Here is a 23,992-nt window from a genome sequence, read left to right on the forward strand (position 1 = left end):
TTTGCCAATAAAAGTCCGTCTAGTCAAGGCTATGGTTTTTCCATTGGTCATGTATGGATGTGAGAGTTGGACTATAAAGAAAGCTGAGCACTGAAGAATTGATGCTTTTGAACGGTGGTGTTGGAGAAGACTCTTGAGAGTCCCTAGGACTGCAAGGAGATCCAACCAGTCCATCCTAAAGGAGACCAGTCCTGAGTGTTCATTGAAAGGACTGATGCTAAAGCTGAAACTTCAGTATTTTGGCCACCTCATGTGAAGAGTTGACTCATTGGAAAAGACCCTGATGCTGGGAGGGATTGGAGGCAGGAGGAGAAGGGGACGACAGAGGATGAGATGGCTAGATTGTATCACCGACTCGATGGACTTGAGTTTGGGTGAACTCCGGGAGTTGGTGATGGACAGGGAGGCCTGGCGTGCTGCGATTCATGGGGTCGCAAAGAGACAACTGAGTGACCTGAACTGAACTGAACTATTTAACTTATTAACTGAACTACTTAACTATTAACTGAACTGAACTATTCATTTGGCTGCATCTCCCAGCATCAGTAGTGAAGGAAGTTGAAGCATTTTAGCTTAAGTGATGGTTTGTGCCCATCTTTTTATTTCATTGGTGCTGATGTGCTCCTCATGTGTGAAAGGCCACAGAACCACATTTTTTTTTTCAGGCAAAGCTTACATCCCAGCTCTTACTTTCTTAATGATTCTTCTGCACTGATCTCCATTTCTAATTTCCTTTATCTTCTAATGTGTATTTTAAATGAGCAAGTGTTTAAGTAAAATCTCGCTTGTCTTGTTTTGTCTTATATTCTGAACAAGAATGATGAGGAGGCTTGAGGTTTGTATTTAGGAAGGTATACTTTTCTTCCTTCTTTTGAATTCCTTACAGCACCTAGGTTAGTATTCCTTTATTAATAACCCTTCAAGAAATACTTCATTGACTTCTTAAGTCAGGAGGCTGATACCTCTCATTTAGTTAGGACTAAGTGGTACTTGATTATTCAGCTCCTTGACCTCACCATGCCCCATGTGTTTCTGCTACGGAGATCCTACTAAATCGAAGGGGATGGCCCTCATTGGTAGAGGGAAACAATTCTTCATGTCAACATCTGGAGTGATAAATATACCATAGGATACTTGCGATTTTTATAAACACTTGTTTAATTACTGGGATTTATGTTGGACTGAAAGTCAGGAGACCAGGTTCTGGTCCCAGCTCTGACACTTGAGCAGAATTGCAGGTTTCAGAAAATTATTTCACCTGTGTGGATTTTGGCTTTTTTCTCTGTAAAACATGGAGGTCTGGCTAAGTGAACTCAAAAGTTTCTTCTTGCTGTAAAAGGCTGTGATTCTCTGAAAATGTTTTTTCCAAGTGCTTAATACTTATTGCCAAAGGTGATGTTTCTTGAACTGTTTTCAACATGTGTTGCTTGCTGTTGTGTGGGTAAAGAAGTTAAAAAGTTCAAATTTAGAAAAATAATTTAATGATGTGGGAGCAGGAATTGTAGCACCTGACCTGTGTCTGCTGGCAAAATGCTCGCTTTCAGATTCTCTAGGATATCCATAGGATAGGGTCATAAGCCTCATTAAAGCTGCTTGTTCACTGTTTGCTAGAGGGGATTCTAACATAATCCATTTATCAATCACGGTTACTTATAAGATGGAGTGTGAATTTGTATTTGTAAGAATATTGCATGGTATGTGAACCCAATCTGGTTACCATTTAGAGAGAGCATTTCCTTTGTGGAACGTATATAGTCCTGATAACTGAGAGAGTCATATCCTAGGCAGGTTGATAGGGAGTCTAGGGGTCCCCAAGGAGAGAGGGGTCTGGAATTCTCAAGGAGGAAGAAAAGACAAACTTTTTTTCTTTCTCCACATTCCTTAGGATTATATAACAATAATGTATCCTGCCTCAGGACAGGATTCAACCTTCTGTTATCTTAAAATGTTAATTATGGGAGTAGACCTGGTCTTTACAAGGATGTATCTTGCCTGAGGACAGTGTTATCTTAAAACGTAAATTATGGGAGTAGGTCTGATGAGGTCTTTACAACCTCCAGATATTCTTTGGATTATATAACTTCATTGTTAACACTAGCAAGCGGGTACTCTTTCTACCCCCTTCTGATGCCTATGTCAGAAGCTTTCTCTATCTCCTTTATACTTTAATAAAACTTTATTACACAAAAGCTCTGAGCGATCAAGCCTCGTCTCTGGCCCCGGATTGAATTCTTCTCCTCCAGGGGCCAAGAATCCCGGTGTATTCGCGTGATTCAACAACAACCTTTCATAACATACCTCTGTATTTTATTATTTCCAGAGTAGCATTATATGATCTTAGCTTGATGATACCATAATATTGCTAGATGGTACAGCTGGCAAAGCTACTTTAAAATATTTTGATATTGCATGTATAGAGTTATGCTGCAGATTAAATAACATGGTAGTGTTTATAGTCACTTAAAGCATAGAATAATGTGCATGTTATTTTCTTTCTTCCTAGTGAGTTTCTGCTATATTTTTTCAGTTGAGCAATAAGACTTTGAAAATTGTTGGTATGATTTTAGGTATTTGAACTTTGAAAATTAATATTTTATGAGTTTTATATTAATAGAATTATTTTAAAAATATACACTTTCATTGGCATTTTATCTCGGTGTAATTATTTGTCATATGGATATATTGTTTTAGATTTAACAGGTTGCATGTATCTGCTATTCATAGATCATTTCTACAAACTTTCTGTTTTGGAATCCTTTCAGAATGACTTGTCAAATAGCTCCAAATATTATTTCCGTCTAACATTCTGTAGTGTGTTAATACTACCAAGTTTTACTATACTCCAATTTATTACTTTATAATTATTTAAGTAATCAAATGTATTTCTAGCTTTCTTATCTGATATTTAATAGTGTTCCTATAATTAAAATTTCTGTACATGTGTGTATTATAAGATGTCTGATTTGAATCAGATTAGCTCCATATAAAAATTCTTATTTCAAAATACTTTCCAAATGACAGCTATAGGAATATAGACTACTGGAGTCATTATTGGAGGGTGATGATGGGTAGGAAATTATTGAAGAAAAACATCATAATATAATTTGAAAGCCATGGTATCCATATTTAAAATTAATCTTTTATAAAGCTTATTTCCCAGTACTGAGACTCTTGAGAACCCATTAAGGGCTGTATATGGTTTTATTTACCAGTTAATATGGAAAAGTGGCATTTCTGCATTCTAAGTTAACTCATTGAACTGTATAAACTGGATGGATTAAGAGGCATGCCTGTTTTTGCTGTGCTGTGCTCAGTTGTGTCTGACTCTGCAACCCCATGGATTGTAGCCCCCAGGCTCCTCTGTCCATGGAGATTCTCCAGGCAAGAGTACTGGAATGGGTTGCCATGCCCTCCTCCAGGGGATCTTCCCAACCTAGGGATTGAACCCAGATTTCCCACACTGCAGGTGGATTCTTTACTGACTGAGCCACCAGGGTTTAGGGGCTGTTAAAAAATGGTGGACTGGAAATTTCCTGGTGGTCCAGTGGTTAGGACTTGGCACTTCCGCTGTAAGAGCCGTAGTTCAATCACTGATTGGGGAACTAAAATTCCATGTGCTGCATGGCCATGAAATTAGATGATTACTTCTTGGCTGGAATGCTGTGACAAACCTAGTGAGTGACAGTCGCTTAGTCGTGTCTCTTTGCAACCCCATGGACTATACAGTCCATGGAATTCTCCAGGCCAGAATACTGCAGGTCTCCTGCATTGCAGGAAGATTCTTTACCAGCTGAGTTACAAGGGCCCTAGACAGTGTGTTAAAAAGCAAAGACGTTACTTTGCCAACAAAGCTCCAACAAAGCTTCTTATAGTTAAGGCTATGGTCTTTCCAGTAGTTATGTGCGGTTGTGAGAGATGAACTGTAACGGCAGAGCATCGAAGAATTGATGCTTTTTAACTGTGGTGTTGGTGAAGATTCTTGAGAGTCCCTTGGACAGCAAGGAGATCAAACCAGTCATTCTTAAAGGAAATCAACCCTGCATACTCATTGAAAGGACTGATGCTGAAGCTGAAACTCCAATACATTGACCACCTAATGGGAACAGCTGTCTTGTTGGGAAAGTCCTTGATGCTGGGAAAGATTGAAGGCAGAAGAGGGTCACAGAGGATGAGACGATTGGATGGCATCGAACAATGCAGTGAACATGAATTTGGGCAAACTCTGGGAAACGGGACAGGGAGGCCTGGCTTGTTGCAGTCCATGGGGTCACAAAGAGTTGAACATGACTGAGCAACTGAACAACAACAACATGCTTCATGACATCACAGAAACAACAACTGTGGTCCCCCCAAGGGGAAATACACATAAGAATGGCGTGATTGTGGACAATTTCAACATTGTCTTGGAAATGAATAGAATTTGTAGTTAATGTAGAGCAAGGAGATGTTTTTGAATGTTTAGGTAACTATGTTTTATGTAAACACAACTTACTTTATAAAGTGAAACTTTTTATAATATAATAATCAGAGTCAAATTATATCAGCTATTATTTTGTATCTTCTGTTAAAGATACAAGCTCTAATAATGCTTTGTTGTTCAGTCACTAAGTCATGTCCAACTCTTTGTGACCCATGGACTACAGCACTTCAGGCTTCCCTGTTCTTCACTATCTCCTGGAGTTTGCTCAGACTCATGTCCCTTGAATACCATCCAACCATCTCATCCTCTGTCACCCTTTTGTCCTCCTGCTCTCAGTCTTTCCCAGCATCAGAGTCTTTTCCAATGAGTTGGCTGTTTGCATCAGGTGGTCAGAGTATTGGAGCTTCAGCTTCAGCAGTAGTCCTTCCAGTGAGTAGTCAGGATTGATTTTCTTTAGGAATGACTTGATCTCCTTGCTGTCCAAGGGATTCTCAAGAGTCTTCTCCAGCTCCACAGTTCAAAAGCAGCAATTCTTCAGTGTGCAGCCTTCCTTATGATCCAACTCTCACATCCATACATGACTAATGGAAAAACTGTAGCTTTGACTAGACAGACCTTTGTTGGCAAAGTAATGTCTCTGCTTTTTAATCCACTGTCTAGGTTTGTCATAGCTTTTCTTCCAAGAGACAAATGTCTCTTAATTCTGTGGCTGCAGTCACTGTCCATAGTGATTTTGGAAACCAAGAAAATAAAATCTGCCACTGCTCCCACTTTTTCACTATTTGCCATGAAGTAATGCGATCAGATGCCATGATCTTCATTTTTTGACTGTTGACATTTTAGTTAACTTTTTTACTCTCCATGTTCATCAAGAGGCTCTTCAGTTCCCTTTCACTTTCTGTCACTAGAGTGGTATCATCTGCATATCTGAGGTTGTTGATATTTCTCCCGGCAGTCTTAATTCCAATATGTGATTCATCCAGTCCAGCATTTTTCAGGATGCACTCTACATATGCGTTAAATAAGCAGGGAAATAATATATAGCCTTGTCATACTCCTTTCTCAATTTTGAACCAGTCTGTTGTTCCATGTCGGTTCTAACTTGTGCTTCTTGATCAGTATCCAGGTTTCTCAGGAGGCAGGTAAGGTGGTCTGGTATTCCCATCTCTTTCAGAATTTTCCACAGTTTGTTGTGATCCACAAAAGTCTTTAGTGTAGTCGATGAAGCAAAAGTAGATGTTTTTTGGGAATTCCCTTGCTTTTTCTGTGATCCAGTGATATTGATGATTTCCTCTGCCTTTTCTAAATCTAGCTTGTACATCTGGAAGTTCTTGGTTCACATATTGCTGAAGCCTAACTTGAAAGATTTTATTACCTTCTGAGCATGTGAAATGAGTGCAATTGGACAGTAGTTTGAACATTCTTCAGGCCTCCCTGGTAGCTCAGCTGGTAAGGAATCTGTCTGCAATGAAGGAGACCCCAGTTTGATTCCTGGGTTGAGAGATATGCGGGAGAAGGGATAGACTACCTACTCAGTATTCTTTGGCTTCCCTAGTGGCTCAGATGGTAAGAATACACCTGCAATATGGGAGACCTGGGTTCGATCCTTGATTTGGGAAGAACCCCTGGAGAAGGGAATAGCTACCCACTCCAGTATACTAGCCTGGAGAATTCCACGGACAGAGAAGCCTGCAGGCTACAGTCATGGGGTCGCAGAGTTGGACACAACTGAGCGACTTTCACTTGAACGTTTTCTGGCATTGCGTTTCTTTGGAATTGGAATGAAAACTGACCTTTTCCAGTCCTGTGGCCACTGCTGAGTTTTCCAGATTTATTGGCATCTTAGTGCAATACTTTAACAGCATCCTCTTTTTAGAATTTGGAATAGCTCAGCTAGAATTCCATTGCCTCCACTAGCTTTGTTCATAGTAATGCTTAAGTAATGCCAACTTGACTTCACACTTCATGATGCCTAGCTCTAGATAGTGCCCACACCATGTGGTTATCCAGGTCATTAAGACCTTTTTTGTATAGTTCTTCTATATATTCTTGCTACCTCTTCTTAATCTCTTCTGCCTCTGTTAGGTCCTTGCTATTTCTGTCCTTCATTGTGCCCATCTTTTTTTGGAGAAGGAAATGGCAACCCACTCCAGTACTCTTGCCTGGAGAATTCCGTGGACAGGGGAGCCTGGTGGGCTGCTGTACATGGGGTTGCACAGAGTCAGACACGACTGAAGTGACTGCATGCATGCATGCATTGGAGAAGGAAATGGCAACCCACTCCAGTATTCTTGCCTGGAGAATCCCAGGGACAGAGGAGCCTGGTGGGCTGCTGTCTATGGGGTTGCACAGAGTCAGACACAACTGAAGCAACTTAGCTTCCATGAAATATTCCTTTGTATCTCTAGTTGTTTTCTTCTGTTTCTTTGCAATGTTCACTTAGTAACGGTTTCTTATCTCTCTGCTATTCTCTGGAACTCTGCATTCAGTTGGGTATATCCTCCCCTTTCTCCTTTACCTTTTGTTACTCTTCCTTTCTCAGCTACTTCTTAGCCCTCCTCAGACACCACTTTGCCTTCTTGCATTTCTTTTTCTTTGGGATGGTTTTGGTCGCTGCCTCCTGTTCATTGTTATGAACCTGCATCCATAGTTCTTCAGGCACTTTGTGTACCAGATCTAATCCCTTGAATCTATTTGTCGTTTCTACTGTATAGTCATAAGGGATTTAATATAGGGCATACCTGAATGGCTTAGTGCTTTTCCCTATTTTTTTCAATTTAAGCCTGAATTTTACCATAAGGAACTGATGATCTGAGCCACAGCTCCAGGTCTTGTTTTTGTTAACTGTATAGAGCTTCTTCATCTTTGGCTGCAAAGAATATAATCAATCTGATTTTGGTATTTGCGATCTGATGGTGTCCATATGTAGAGCTGTCTCTTGTGTTGTTGAAAGTGGGTGTTGGCTATGACCAGTGTATTCTCTTGGCAAAGAGAATGTTAGCCTTTGCCCTGCTTCATCTTGTACTCCAAGGCCAAACTTGCCTGTTACTCCAGGTATTTCTTGACTTCCTACTTTTGCATTCCAATCCCCTATGATAAAAAGGACATCTGTGTGTGTGTGTGTATGTGTGTGTGTGTGAATTCTAGAAGGTCTTGTAGTTCTTCATAGAACAACCGTTCAACTTCTTCAGTATTAGTGGTTGGGCATAAACTTGGATTTATGATACTGTGATGTTGAATGGTTTGCCTTGGAAGCAAACCGAGATCATTCTGTTATTTTTGAAACTCTACCCAAATACTGTATTTCAGGCTCTTATTTTTTTTTGACTATGAGGGCTACTCCATTTCTTCTAAGGGATTCTTGCCCAACAGTAGTAAATATAATGATCATCTGTATCAAATTCACCCATTCCCTTCCACTTTAGTTCACTGATTCTTAAACTGTCGATGTTCACACTTGCCGTCTCCTGCTTGAGCATGTCCAGTTTACCTTGATTCATGGACCTAACCTGAACCATGTACCTAACGCCGAAGAATTGATGCTTTTGAACTGTGGTGTTGGAGAAGACTCTTGAGAGTTCCTTGGACTGCAAGGAGATTAAACCAGTCAATCCTAAAGGAAATCAGTCCTGAATATATTCATTGCAAGGACTGATGCTGAAGCTGAAGCTACAGTATTTTGGCCCCCTGATGCAAAGAACTGACTCATTGGAAAAGACCCTGATGCTGGGAAAGATTGAAGGTAGGAGGAGAAGGCGACAGCAGAGGATGAGATAGTTGGATGGCATCACTGACTCTATGAATGTGAGTTTGAGCAAGCTCTGGGAGTTGGTGATGGACAGGGAAGCCTGGTGTGCTGCAATCCACGGGGTCACAAAGAGTCAGACACTACTGAGCAACTGAACTGCACTGATGGACCTAATATTCCAGGTTCCTGTGCAATATTGTTCTTTACAGCATCACACTTTTCTTTCACTACCAGACACATCCACAACTGAGCATCATTTCTGCTTTGGCCCAGCCTCCCTTTCTTTCTGGAGCTATTTTTCCACTCGTCCCCAGTGCATTTTGGACACCTACTGACTTGGGGTCTCATCTTCGGGTGTCATGTCTTTTTGCCTTTTCATACTGTTCACGGGATTCTCAAGGCAAGAATACTGGAGTGGTTTGCCATTCCCTTCTCCAGTAAATGTTTTGTCAGAACTCTCTACCATGACCTGTCCATTTTAGGTAGCTCTGCATGGCATGGCCCATAGCTTCATCGAGTTACACAAGGCTGTGGCCCACATGATCATTTTGGTTAGCTTTCTGTAATTGTGGTTTTCATTCTGTAGGCTGTGGGTTTATGCAAGCTTCCTGATGGGAGGGACTGGCTGTGGGGAAAACTGGGTCTTGCTCTGGTGGGCAGACCCATGCTCAGTTCAGTTCAGTCGCTCAGTCGTGTCCGACTCTTTGTGACCCCATGAATTGCAGCACGCCAGGCCTCCCTGTCCATCACCACCTCCTGGAGTTCACTCAGACTCACGTCCATCAAGTCAATGATGCCATCCAGCAATCTCATCCTCTGTCGTCCCCTTCTCCTCCTGCCCCCAATCCGTCCTAGCATCAGAGTCTTTTCCAGTGAGTCAACTCTTGGCGTGAGGTGGCCAAAGTACTGGAGTTTCAGCTTTAGCATTCCTTCCAAAGAAATCCCAGGGCTGATCTCCTTCAGAATGGACTGGTTGGATCTCCTTGCAGTCCAAGGGACTCTCAAGAGTTTTCTCCAATACCACAGTTCAAAAACATCAATTCTTTGGTGCTTAGCCTTCTTCACAGTCCAACTCTCACATCCATACATGACCACTGGAAAAACCATAGCCTTGACTAGACGGACCTTTGTTGGCAAAGTAATGTCTCTGCTTTTGAATACGCTGTCTAGGTTGGTCATAAGTTTTCTTCCAAGGAGTAAGTGCCTTTTAATTTCATGGCTGCAATCACCATGTGCAGTGATTTTGGAGCCCAGAAAAATAAAGTCTGAAACTGTTTCCACTGTTTCCCCATCTATTTGCCATGAAGTGATGGGACTAGATGCCGTGATCTTCATTTTCTAAATGTTGAGCTTTAAGCCAACTTTTTCACTCTCCACTTTCACTTTCATCAAGAGGGTCTTTAGTTCCTCTTCACTTTCTGCCATAAGGGTAGTGTCATCTGCATATCTGAGGTTATTGATATTTCTCCTGGCAATTGATTCCAACTTGTGCTCCCTCCAGCCCAGCGTTTCTCATGATGTACTCTGCATATAAGTTAAATAAGCAGGGTGACAATATACAGCCTTGATGTACTCCTTTTCCTATTTGGAACCAGTCTGTTGTTCCATGTACAGTTCTAACTGTTGCTTCCTGACCTGCATACAGATTTCTCAAGAGGCAGGTCAGGTGGTCTGGTATGCCCATCTCTTTCAGAATTTTCCACAGTTTATTGTGATCCACACAGTCAAAGGCTTTGGCATAGTCAATAAAGCACAAATAGATGTTTTTCTGGAACTCTCTTGCTTTTTTGATGATCCAGCGGATGTTGGCAATTTGATCTCTGGTTCCTCTGCCTTTTCTAAATCCACCTTGAACATCTGGAAGTTCACAGTTCACGTATTGCTGAAGCCTGGCTTGGAGAATTTTGAGCATTACTTTACTAGTGTGTGAGATGAGTGCAAAATGCGGTAGTTTGATCATTCTTTGGCATTGCCTTTCTTTGGGATTGGAATGAAAACGGACCTTTTCCAGTCCTGTGGCCACTGCTGAGTTTTCCAAATTTGCTGGCATATTGAGTGTAGCACTTTTCACAGCATCATCTTCCAGGATTTGAAACAGCTCAACTGGAATTCCATCACCTCCACTAGCTTTGTTCATAGTGATGCTTTCTAAGGCCCACTTGACTTCACATTCCAGGATGTCTGGCTCTAGGTGAGTGATTGCACCGTCGTGATTATCTGGGTCGTGAAGATCTTTTTTGTACAGTTCTTCTGTGTTCTTGCCACCTCTTCTTAATATCTTCTGCTTCTGTTAGGTCCATACCATTTCTCTCCTTTATCGAGCCCATCTTTGCGTGAAATGCTCCCTTGATATCTCTGATTTTCTTGAAGAGATCTCTAGTCTTTCCCATTCTGTTGTTTTCCTCTATTTCTTTGCATTGATCGCTGAGGAAGGCTTTCTTATCTCTTCTTGCTATTCTTTGGAACTCTGCATTCAGATGCTTGTATCTTTCCCTTTCTCCTTTATTTTTTGCTTCTCTTCTTTTCACAGCTATTTGTAAGGTCTCCCCAGACAGCCATTTTGCTTTTTTGCATTTCTTTTCCATGGGGATGGTCTTGATCCCTGTCTCCTATACAATGTCACGAACCTCAGTCCATAGTTCATCAGGCAGTCTATCAGATCTAGTTCCTTAAATCTATTTCTCACTTCCACTGTATAATCATAAGGGATTTGATTTAGGTCATACCTGAATGGTCTAGTGGTTTTCCCTACTTTCTTCAATTTCAGTCTGAATTTGGCAATAAGGAGTTCATGATCTGAGCTACAGTCAGCTCCTGGTTTTGTTTTTGTTGACTGTATAGAGCTTCTCCATCTTTGGCTGCAAAGAATATAATCAATCTGATTTCGGTGTTGACCATCTGGTGATGTCCATGTGTAGAGTCTTCCCTTGTGTTGTTGAAAGAGGGTGTTTGCTATGACCAGTGCATTTTCTTGGCAAAACTCTATTAGACTTTGCCCTGCTTCATTCCGTGTTCCAAGGCCAAATTTGCCTGTTACTCCAGGTGTTTCTTGACTTCCTACTTTTGCATTCCAGTCCCCTATAATGAAAAGGACATCTTTTTTGGGTGTTAGTTCTAAAAGGTCTGGCCCATGCTCAGTAAATCTTTAATACACTTTTCTGATGGGTGAGGCCCTGCTCCCTCCCTGTTAGTTGTTTGGCCTGAGGCCACCTAGTCCTGGAGTCTTTAAGCTCTGTGGTAGGGCTAATGGCAACCTCAGAGGACGTATGCCAACACACGCCTCCCAGGACTGCTCCTGCCAGTGCCCCTGTCCTTAAAGCAGAACACTGCCAACCCACACCTCCACAGGAGACCCCCAAACACTCACCAACCGGGCCGGCTCAATCTCCTGTGGGATCACTGCTCCTTTCCCTTGGGTCCTGGTGCACACAAGATTTTGTGCCTTCCAGAAGTCTGTTTCCCCCTGTCTTGTGAAATTCTGACATCAGATCCCACCAGCCTGATAATAATGTTTACCTGCTTACCAACATATTGCAAAGTCTTAAGCTTCTGTTTGATTTAGACGAAGAGGAGGATTGTAAATTGGATGCAATTCAGATTATCCTCTTTGTTTATTTTGTTTAAGGACAAACACAAGCACTTTCATATCAATTGGAAATCAGAAAGAGAAGGTATTGTAGGTTCTTTCATTTAATTGAGAACTTGTGTCAGAAGAATGAATTGGAAATTGACTGTAATTGAAAAAATTTCATTTTGTAAATGTGGCGTTTTTAGTAAAGAGGCAATTGTTAACCTATGTATTATTGAGGGAATTTCCCCCCAAAGTCTGGAAAACATATTAAGTTATAGCCCAACCATCTTGGATCAAATAGGCTTCCAGATATTGCTTGAAGAACCAGGTTGGAATAGGAGAGCACGTTGGAATATAATAGGTTATAGGGTCAAAATCCCTAAATATAACTCAGTATTTTGTTATGATACTTGAATTTATGGCACCATTTCAAGGAGTCATAGACTTGGGTGTCATGGAACAATAGATGGAGTGAAGAGATAGTGAAAAGGCACACCTTTCTGCTTTTTCTTCACATGATAACTTCATGGATGTGTCTTTAAGTCTCTTAATCACAGTGAATATTAAATATAAAGGAAAAAAAAAAGATAAAATTCCAGTAAATAGTTGTGAGATATAGGAGGAGAAAAGAAAAACCCAACATATACAGTACATGTAAACAGTATATAAGATCAAACTATAGCTTTGAAAAATATACCTTAATATTTATTCTAATAAATCCCATGTTTGAAAAGTAACCTGGCACCTTTTAAAAGTCATATTCTGTTGTCTAGGCTGTTATTAATAGGACACAGTGTCATCTGCAATGTTGTGTTAATGGCAAAAGGAAGATAGGGAAGTTGAGGAAAAACAAAAAAGTACCGTATAAAAAAAGAATAAAAAGAGCAGATTTATATCAAAATGTAGTAGCATCTATGAGGCTGCATATAGGTTTCTGGTAGATAGGAATGACTTCTGTGAACATAAACATGCTGCTTATTCATTCCATGCTTCATTCCCCTTTTGGCATGTAGTGGTTTCCATTAGTCAGTAAGCATTTAGTTTATTGTGAAGATTTTCACATTATGGTATCTTGTTGAGAGAATAGGAAAATATTATGTGCTATTGAAATAAGATAAATGCTGCCTTTTTTTATAAGAGCCTCTAAAGTTGCTGAATAAGTCTATATATTTTCCTACAGTTTTGAAAGTGTTTTCTAAATTGCGATTAAACAAAATCATGAATAGTGACTATCTCCCTCCACAGTATAATTTCCATCAGTCTCTGATGAGAGTTTAAGACGCATTTCTTGCTACAACAGGATATGCTACTTAAAAGACTTTAATTGTATAAAATAGTCTAAATTATGATAAGGTGATTAGATTTTACAACAGGAGAGATTTAAGTTCTTGAAAAGTGAATCACATTTTGGGACTGTATCCACATCTCTTTAATGTGAATCTACAGAGTGGAGGTTAAGTCGTAATATGATTTAGTGAGTGGTCACATCTCAATGAGCAATGGCATTTGTCCACATGAACATCTTTTTTTCTGTTCCAGCTCTGTTATCTCTTGCACCCACTTCTCCACCTCACACTTGGCTGTCTGTCATGGAGGTGTTGAGAAATGCTTCTGTATGAGCTGTTCTGGCTGCCTGGTACTTAGGTTTCCTGGTTGCTTGAGGAGCAGGAAGGCAGCAGATTTGACTCTTGATGGGAAGGAGGTCCTTTATGTTTTCCATCATCCGTGAATCAATCACTCAGCTCTGCATAAACTAAGAGAAGCAGAAACTAGTGGAATTAGTGTGTTAGCCATCAGTCAATCAGTTTGCTTTTGATAGAAAGATGAGTAAATCATTTTCTTTCTGAATTTTCTCTTTTTCCTCCTTTTCTCTTTTTGCCAGGTCATTGAATCCTAACTCAACTAGCCACGCTGTTTTTAGAGTTACTTTTGACTCTCAACCCTCTTACTGTTCTCTTCTTTGTCTTCTTTCTTTGTTCACTAGTGCCCTACTCCAGCCTCTCATTGTCTCTTGCCTGGACTATTATCATATTTTCCTAAATGGATTCTCTGCTTTCATTTCCCCATTATGATGCTGCCAGCGCTGATAATATTATTCCTTGCCAAAAAACTTTGGTGACTTCTTTCTGCATGCAGAAATTGTGTCCCAGCTTCTTAGCATGGTTTTCAAAGCTTCCTATAAATCCATTATAACTGTTTTTTGTTTTTGTTTTCCTGGCTTGTAATGTGTTTCTAATAACCTCTACATTCCCAGCAGACACTAATCCAGCCCTGGTTTTCCTTGTTTTATCTCCTCTTCCCTATCTCCATTCGTGAAAATCTTAGATATTTTTCAAGGCCCAACTCAATGTCACTTTGTTCTTTGAGTTCCCCAATTAGGAAATAACCTGTCTCCACCCCTACTCTAAAATATTATTATTTTAAAATCTGTTAGGCTTTTTTCAGAGTGGATGTCACTTCTAGATGTGCTGGTGTCACCCCTCCCTCCTCTGTGTGGGACATTGGAAAAACCTCAGTCTTCTGGTTAGGCTGATTTAGATTCTGATCTCAACTTTGCCAGTTACTGTAGGTTTATTTGTTTTGCACAGAGAACCTAAACTCACTTATCGTCTTTTCTCATCCTCAAGGTATCTTAAAATAGCTTGCTCTTAGGGTCATGAGGGTTAAATAATTTGACTTCTGTAAAGCGTATATTGCCTTTGCATAGCAAGTATTCAATCATATGCATTCATTTTGTTTTTCTTTCCTTTTAAAAATGTATGATTCTTCATATTTGATCATGCTTGGCACTCAGGTGGCTGTTGAAAGGGATTTACTTCTATTTGTCCAATTATTACTATCAAGTCAGATCAATAAAATTTCATTTAAGCTTCCTGTGCAGAAGACCTCAGAGTAGGTGCTGTCATGGATATAAAAATGTATATATCATTATCATTGTCCTATAGGAGTTTATAGCCTATACATGTGAAACTAAGGCATAAATAAAAGCTAAATAACTTTGTACATTTTTAAATAGTAAATCCATCTGAACACAAATGAAAACCCAACGAGTAGCCTTGTGTTTAAAAGGGTCTACTTATCAGAATAGGATTCAGGTATGAGTGGTGGATCTTGGAAGTGTGAGGTGTCAATCCAGGAGGTATGGTAGGAAGTGGAGAAGAGCCCTTGGGGTGTTCCTGGAGGGGTGCTGAACTGAAGACAAAGGCCCTTCCAGTGTGATTCACTGCAAGGAAGAGTTATCACACACTGCTCTTTAATCATTCCTTTCTCTCGTCCATTTGGAAAAACAAAGTGTTACAAGATCCCACAAGCATAAGAAAGCAGGGAGAGGGAAGGAATGATTTAGTTAAATGTAGAACTTGAGAACCTGGCCTCAACTATACAGTCCATGGAATTTTCCAGGCCAGAATACTGGAGTGGGTAACCTTTCCCTTCTCCAAGGGATCTTCCCAACACAGGGATCAAACCCAGGTCTCCCACAATGCAGGTGGGTTCTTTACCATCTAAGCCACCAGGGAAGCCCAAGAATACTGGAGTGGGTAGCCTATCCCTTTTCCAGGGCATCTTCCCGACCCAGGAATCGAACTGGGGTTTCCTGCATTGCACCTGTATTCTTTACCAGCTGAGCTATCAGGGAAACCCGAACCTAGCTCTGTGGTTGTAAATTTGGCTAGGTAAAGTAGGAAGTTGGTTTTTGAGGCAGATCTATTTAGTATAGGAAAAGTTATGATTTCCATGGTCATCAAAAGCTAATTTGTTTTTCATCTTTATTAGTTTAGTGCTTTTAATCAGGGCTATAATTTACTATCTGTGTCAAATTCATTTTTCAGAGACACAGATGTGGAGACAGCATTAGGAGTACAAGCTCTTTATTGAGGCGAGGGAGTATAGTACCTGTATAGGAGAAAAGCACTAGCAGTAAAGAACCCGCCTGCCAATGCAGGAGACATAAGAGACACAGGTTCAATCCCTGGATCTGAAAGATCCCCTGGAGGAAGGCATGGCAGTCCCCTCCAGTATTCTTGCCTGGAGAATCAGATGGACAGAGGAGCCTGGTGGGCTGGAGTCCATAGGATCGCAGAGTCAGACACAACTGAAGCGACTTAGCACAGCACAATAGAAAGATAAAAGGAGAGGAAGTGTGCTTGGACAAGGAAAGCTTTCAGAGTGAGATGTTGCAATGACACCTATGAAAGAAAAGGAAACAGGAAGATTGGGCAGGGAGAGCTCAGACTGTGATATAGTTCCGAAAAAATCTTGGCCAATTAGGGATGACCAGAGCTAACGGGTCCCCTTTGAAGAGTCTCCATTTGGGTAAAAATGGCCACACAGCTTTCCCACCATGATCATTCTTCAGTAGGAGCTGCCAGGGGAGAGTGTGGTTTTGGCTCACTTGCTGTGCTGGTTCCTAGTGGTGCTGCCTCTGGAGGTTGTCAGAGTATTGCACTCCTCACAGGTGAAAGACCAGTTCTTTCTTAATGAGGTTGTGTCTCCATGGCTACTATACTACCTTTTTAATAATAAAATATTAAAATTGAAAGTCCTTGAAAGTATTAGTGTAGATTAGATGTTTTTTGAGGGGGAGGGGACAGCCGAAAAATTCACTAAAGCAATAAAATGTTTTGTAGAAGCTGAATTTAGTGAGTGTTGGATAACTTGCATTATTTGGGTGTATCATATTATTTTTCATCTGTTAAATGTGTATAGTGATACATCTTCCCTACCTGTCGCACAAGGTTGTAAGAGAACAAAACAAAACTGAATAACATACAAGGGAATCCCCATTAAGGCTATTAGCTGATTTTTCAGCAAAAACTCTGTAGGCCAGAAGGGAATGGCAGGATGTATTAAAAGTGATGAAAGGGAAAAACCAACCAAGATTACTGTACCTAGCAAGAAGGAATATAATTGCTTTACAATGCTATATTATCTTCTGCTGTACAATGAAGTGAATCAGCTCTATGTATAAATATATCTCCTCCCTTTTGGACCTCCATCACACCCATCTAGGTCACCACCGAGCACCAAGCTGAGTGTCTTGTGTTTTTTAAAGGTTCCCACTAGCTATCTGTTTTACACATGTCAATCCTAATTTCTCAGTTCATCCCACTATCCCCTTCCCTGTCTGCCATGTGCTCACATGTCTGTTCTCTACATCTGTGTCTCTATTCCTACCCTGGAAATAGTTTCATCAGCACTGTTCTTGTAGATTCCACATGTATGTGTTAATATAAGATACTTGTTTATCTCTTTCCAACTTACTTCACTCTGTATGACAAACTCTAGGTCCATTCATGTCTCTACATATGACCCTTTATTGTTTCTTTTGGTGGCTGAGTATTACTCCATTGTATATATGTACCACATCTTTATCCATTAATCTTTAGATGGATATTTAGATTGTTTCCATGTCCTGGCTATTGTAAATAGTGCTGCTATGAACATTGGGGTACATGTGTCCTTTTGAATTATGGTTTTCTCAAGGTATATGCCCAGTAGTGGGATTGCTGGGTCATGTGGTAGTTCTATTTTTAGTGTTTTAAGGAACCTCCATACTGTGCTCTACAGTGACTGTATCAATCTACATTTCCACCAGCAGTGCCAGAGGGTTCCCTTTTCTCCACACCCTGTCCAGCATTTTATTGTCTGTAGATTTTTTGATGATGGCCATTCTGACCAGTGTGAGGTGATACCTCATTGTAGTTTTGACTGGTATTTTTCTATTAATTGGGCTTCCCTTGTGGCTCAGCTGGTAAAGAATCTGCCTGTAATGCGGGTGACCTGGGTTTGATCCCTGGATTAGGAAGATACCCTAGAGAAGGGAAAAGCTACCCACTCCAGTATTCTGGCCTGGAAAATTCCATGGACTGTATAGATTTTGTACATTTTGTATAGAATTTATAAATTCCATGGACTGTTTGTAGATTTTTTGATGATGACCATTCTGATCAGTTTGAAGTGCTCTTTGTAGTTTTGATGTGTATTTTTCTAATAATTAGTGATGTTGAACATCTTTCCATGTCCCTCTGCCATCTGTATGTCTTCTTTGAAGAGATGCCTGTTTAGATCTTAGGCCCATTTTCTGCTTGGGTTGTTGGTTTTTTGTGTTGATCTCTATGTGCATGCTGTATGCTGAGTTGCTTTAGTTGCTTTGCTACTGCTGCTGCTAAGTCGCTTCAGTCATGTCCAACTCTGTGCAACCCCAGAGACGGCAGCCCACCAGGCTCCCCTGTCCCTGGGATTCTCCAGGCAAGAATACTGGAGTGGATTTCCATGCCCTCCTCCAAAGGATCTTCCCAACCCAGGGTTCAAGCCCATGTCTCTTAAAAGTCTCCTGCATTGGCAGGTGGCTTCTTTATCACTTGTGCCACCTGGGCAGCTTTTTTGTATTGAGCTCCATGAGTTGTTTGTATATTTTTGAGATTAATCCTTTGTCCATTGCTTCATTTGCAAATATTTTCTCCCATTCTAAGGGCTGTGTTTTCCTCTTGTTTATGGTTTCCTTTGCTGTGCAAAATATTCTATGTTTTATTAGGTCCCATTTGTTTATTTTTGTTTTTATTAGGAGATAGGTCAAAAAAGATCTTGCTATAGTTTATGTCACAGTCTTTTTCCTTGGTTTTCCTCTAAGAGTTATATAATGTCTAGTCTTACGCTTAGGTCTTTAATGCATTTTTAGTTTATTTTTGTGTATGGTGTTTGGTCAGAGAAGGCAATGGCAACCCACTCCAGTACTCTTGCCTGGCAAATCCCATGAATGGAGGAGCCTGGTAGGCTGCAGTCCATGGGGTCGCTAAGAGTCAGACATGACTGAGTGACTTCACTTTCACTTTTCACTTTCATGCATTGGAGAAGGAAATGGCAACCCACTCCAGTGTTCCTGCCTGGAGAATCCCAGGGACGGGAGAGCCCGGTGGGCTGCCGTCTCTGGGGTCACACGGAGTCAGACATGACTGAAACAACTTAGCAGCAGCAGCAGCAGCAGCATGGTGTTTGGTGATGTTCTAATTTCATTTTTTTTTAACATGTAACTGTCCAGTTTTCACAGAACCACTTACTGAAGAGGCTGTCTTTTCTCTATTGTACATTTTTGCCTCTTTTGTCATAGATTAGGTGACCATAGGTGCCTGGGTTTATCTCTGGACTTTTTATCCTGTGCCATTAGTCTACATTTCTGCTTTTGTGCCAATACCATACTGTCTTGGTTACTGTAGCTTTGTACTATAGTTCAGAATTGGGGAGCCTAATTCCTCTGCCTCTGTGTTTCTTTTTCAAGATTGCTTTGGCTATTTGGTGTCTTTTGTGTTTCCATAAAAATTGTAAAAATTTTTCTTCTAATTCTGTGAAGAATGCCATTAGCAATATAATAGGGATTGCATGGAATCTATAGATTGCTGTGAGTAGTACATTCATTTTGACAGTGTTGATTCTTCCAATCCAAGAACATGGTATATCTGTCTATCTGTTTGTGTCATCTCTGATTTCTTTCATTAGTGTTTTATAGTTTTCTTGAGTATAGTTCTTTTGCTTCCTTAGGTACATTTATTCCTAAATATTTTATTCTTTTTGTTGCAGTGGTGAATGGAATTGTTCCCTTAATTTCTCTTTCTGATCTTCCATTGTTATTGTATAGGAAAGCAAGACATTTCTGTGCATTAATTTTGTATCCTGCAGCTTTACTAAATTCATAGATTAGTTCTAGTAGTTTTCTAGTGGCATTTTTAGGATTTTAGAATTGTCTATGTACAGTATCATGTCATCTGCAAATAGTAACAGTTTTATTTCTAATTTTCCAGTTTATATTCCTTTTATTTCTGTTTCTTCTCTGATTGCCATGACTAGGACTCCTAAAACTATGGTGAATATGAGTGGCAAGAGTGGACATCCTTGTCTTATTCCTGATCCTAGTGGAAATGCTTTCAGTTTTTCACCATTGAAAATGATGTTTACTGTGGGTTTGTCATATATGACCTTTATTATGTTGAGGTAGATTCCCTCTGTGCCCACTTTCTGGAGAGTTTTTATCATAAACGTGTGTTGAATTTTGTCAGAAGTTTTTCCTGCATCTGTTGAGAAGATTGCTTTTTTATTCTCTAATTTGTTAATATGGTGTTAACATTGATTGCTTTGTGTATATTGAAGAATCCTTGCATTCCTGGGATAGATCCCACTTGATCATGGTGTTTGATCCGTTTAATGTGCTCTTGGATTCTGTCTGCTAATATTTTGTTGAGGATTTTTGTGTCTTATGTTCATCAGTGATCAGATCAGATCAGATCAGTCGCTCAGTTGTGTCCGACTCTTTGCGACCCCATGAATCGCATCATGCCAGGCCTCCCTGTCCATCACCAACTCCCGGAGTTCACTGAGACTCATGTCCATCGAGTCAGTGATGCCATCCAGCCATCTCATCCTCTGTCATCCCCTTCTCCTCTTGCCCCCAATCCCTCCTAGCATCAGAGTCTTTTCCAATGAGTCAACTCTTCGCATGAGGTGATACTGGTCTATAATTTTCTTTTTTCATGATATCTTTGTCTGGTTTTGGTGTCTGGCTAATGGTAGCCTCACAGAATGAATTTGAGAGTGTTCCTCCTTCTGTAATTTTTTGGAAGAGTTTGAGAAGGATTGATGTTAGCTCTTAAAATGTTTGATAGAATTTACCTGTGAAGCCATCTGGTCCTGGACTGCTGTTTCTTAGAAGATTTTTAATTATAGTTTTGATTTCATTACTTGCGATTGATCTCTTTACATTTTCTAATTCTTCCTGGTTTAGTCTTGCAGAGTTGTACCTTTCCATTAATTTGCCTGTTTCTTCCAGGTTGTCCATTTTATTGGCATATAGTTGCTTGTTAGTCTCTTATGATCCTTTGTATTTCTGCAGTGTCAGTTGTACTTTCTTTTTCATTTCTAATTTTATTGATTTGAGTCCTCTCCCTTTTTTTCTTGATAGTTTGGCTAAAAGTTTATCAATTTTGTTTATCTTCTCTAAGGACCAACTTTGAGTTTTATTGATCTTTGCTCTTGATTTCTTCATTTCTGTTTATTTCTGCTCTGATCATTATGATTTCTTCTACTGACTTTAAGTTTTGTCTGTTCATCTTTTTCTGCTTGCTTTAGGTGTAAGGCTAGATTGTTTATTTGAGATGTTTCTTGAAATGAGATTGAATTGCTATAAAATTCCCTTTTATAACTGCTTTTGCTGCACCCCATAGATTTGGGTCATTGTGTTTTTGTTGTCATTTTTTTCTATGTAGTTTTTTTATTTCCTCTTTAATTTCCTCAGTGATCTCTTAGTTATTTAATGCTGTGTGTTTTTTTGCTGTGTGTTTGTGATTTTTTTTACAGGTTTTTTTTTTTCTCCTGTAATTGATTTCTAATCTCATAGCATTATGGAAATGACACTTGATGAAATTTCAATTTTCTTAAACTTTCTAAGGCTTGATTTGTGACCCAGTATATGATCTATGCTGGAGAATGTTTTGTGTGCACTGGAGAAAAAAAAGTGTATTCTGCTGCTTTCAGGTGGAATGTCCTATAAATAGCAGTTAAATCTATCTGGTCTATGGTGTCATTTAAAGCTTGTGTTTTCTTTTTTGTTTTTTTCTTTCTGGGTGGTCTGTCCATGTATTTTCTGTCCACTAATGTAAGTGGGGTGTTAAAGTCCCCCACTATTAAAGTGTTATTTTCAGTTTCCCCTTTTATAGCTGTTAGCATTTGCCTTATGTATTAAGGTGCTCCTATGTTTGGTGCATAAATATTTATAATTGTTGTATTTTCTTGGATTGAACCCTTGATCATTATGTGGTGTGCTTCCTTATCTCTAGTAACAGTCTTTACTTTGTAAAGTCTTTTTTATCTAGTATAAGTATTGCTACTCCAGCTTTCTTCTGATTTCCATTTGCATGGTATATCTATTTCTCTCCCCTCACTTTCAGGTTGTATGTGTCCCTAGATCTGAAGTGGGTCTCTTGTATATATACAGGACTTGTTTTTGTATCCATTCAGCCAGTCTATATGTTTTGGTTGGAGCATTTAGTTCATTTACATTTAAGATAATTATCAATATGAATGTTCCTATAGCCATTTTCTGAATTGTTTTGGGTTTGTTTTTGAGGGTCTTTTTCTTCTCTGTGTTTCCCACGTAGAGAAGATCCTTTAGCATTTATTGTAAAGCTGGTTTGGTGATGCTGAATTCTCTTAGCTTTTTCTCATCTGTAAAGCTTTTGATATCTCTGTTGAACTGAATGAGAGCCTTTCCATTTGCTATCAATATCTACATTCTCAGGATGTCTACTTTGCAAAGTGAAGTCTATTTAGTTCTCAAATAAAGATAAAAATGCATCATAAATAGTGAAAGCAAGCAACCAGTTTTACATCTGATTCTGAAGTGCAGTTACTTTGGGCAGTTACTCCTGAAGCCATGTTGAGAAATGGCATCTGTGAGTGAGAGACAAAACTGAAATATCATGTTTTCATACAATCTAGCAAGCTATGTTCTTCAGCAAATGAAGGAAACTGTGTTGTTTATATTTTGAAGTTCAGAATATCTTCTACTTAGGCTGTCCTGAAACCAACAACTTCAATTAAAATTTAATTTTCTTTTAATAGGTATCTTTTAAAATTCCAGTTGTATTATAATATTAATACTCTATTGTCTTAAAGCTGAACATTGTGAAGTGTTGCCTTATTCCCTAAATTTTAAAGAAATACATGTGAAACAATCCATTTTAAAAGTTGAAGCTGCTTTCTTTTCCAGTGGTTTAGAGGGGAGAGGATCATGGTAACATGTATGTGGAAAGTATAATATGCTGACGTGCGTGCATGCTGTCGCTTCAGTTGTGTATGACTCTTAGCACCACTTTGGACTGTAGCCTGCCAGGCACCTCTGTCTGTGGGATTTTCCAGGCAAGAACACTGGAGTTGGTGCCATTCCCTTCTCCAGGAGATCTTCCCAACCCAGGGATTGAACCCAGGTGTTCTGCATGCAGACTGACTCTTTACCATCTGATATATGTTAGAATAAACGTCTAATCATAACATATCCCTATTCAGTGTATGGTCTATCTGTAAAACTACTTCTCCCCTCCCTTCTTTCTCTCTCCAAAAGTAACCTTAGGAAAATTCACTTGAGTTACCATCTGACTTTTCAACAATCTATATTCTGTTTGGATACCCTGCTTAGATTCTGACTGACTTACAAAGATAACAGTGATGATATAGATTGGTCTGAAAGACCAAAAGTACTGCATTGATGTTCCATTCTGAAATACGGACAACATGATGCTGGGTTTTGTTTTGTTTTGTTTTGTTTTAAATTTTGACAGTTATCTCTTATAGTCTGTTCACTGTTTTTATGCTTCCTGTTAATGGAGATTCCTGTAATATTAGCTTACTATTTTTAGATTGTTCTCATCTCCCCTCCCTGTTGAAATAGTTTTATGTTACAGGGAGGGGTTACTAAGAAAAAAGGCTGATCCTCATAAGCTGTATGAATATAGATAAAAAGACATATTGTGGTTTATGACATCTACATGCCCACCTGGAGGGAAGGGAATTTAAGAGCAGAATAAAAAGAATGAAAATCTAAGTCAACTCAGAAACAAGATATGCCTATGTTGAAGTAAGGATTTAAGTTAGACAGTTCATTGTTATGGCCCCCAGTTGTATATATTTTATCTGAAGGCACCGTTTGGTTTAATAAAATACAGATCTGAGGTTCTCTTAACCTATCAGTTTCTTAAGACTTAATTATAAAGGTTAAATTTTCAAAGGACAAAAACATTATTCATTTATCTGTTCACATCTTCCAGGTTTATCTTGCAGATTATGGACTTTCCTACAGATATTGTCCCAATGGGAACCACAAACAGTATCAGGAAAATCCTAAAAAAGGCCATAATGGGACAATAGAGTTTACCAGCTTGGATGCCCACAAGGGAGTAGGTAGGTTTCTTTTTTTTATTTCAGAAAAATTAGAACAAAGTCCTAAGGCTCCATGAAATGACCTTTTTGCCTGGTCAGTTTGAAGAATGAGAACAGTGGTGAGATTTTTATCAAAAGTAGTGAATTCCTGTATGTCAACAAATACTCTTCTAACTGAGAGAAGAGATACAGACTTTTGACAAGTGAAAAAAGAATAAAAGATGTCAAGTAAGCAAAATTTGTTGCTCATTTGGAGCAGCCTAAAGTACTAGTTGTTTACGTTAAACTCTTTCGGGTTTGGTGCAGGTACATGTGTGAAGAATGATTCATA

General features: G+C 39.5%; 1 protein-coding gene across 3 annotated transcripts in view; it reads left to right on the forward strand.

Moving 5' to 3' along the window:
• The window catches only part of VRK2 (vaccinia related kinase 2), a 108,892-nt gene that overhangs the window by 51,964 nt on the left and 32,936 nt on the right, over nucleotides 1-23,992 (forward strand). For all 3 annotated transcript variants that reach the window (XM_010862942.1, XM_010862943.1, XM_010862944.1), the window contains one exon: nucleotides 23,550-23,682. In XM_010862942.1, coding sequence (XP_010861244.1) covers nucleotides 23,550-23,682 — 133 coding nt within the window. The remainder of the gene's footprint in view (nucleotides 1-23,549; nucleotides 23,683-23,992) is intronic.

This window comes from Bison bison, unplaced genomic scaffold (genome assembly GCF_000754665.1).
Source record: "Bison bison bison isolate TAMUID 2011002044 unplaced genomic scaffold, Bison_UMD1.0 scf7180017864486, whole genome shotgun sequence".
Lineage (NCBI taxonomy): Eukaryota > Metazoa > Chordata > Mammalia > Artiodactyla > Bovidae > Bison > Bison bison.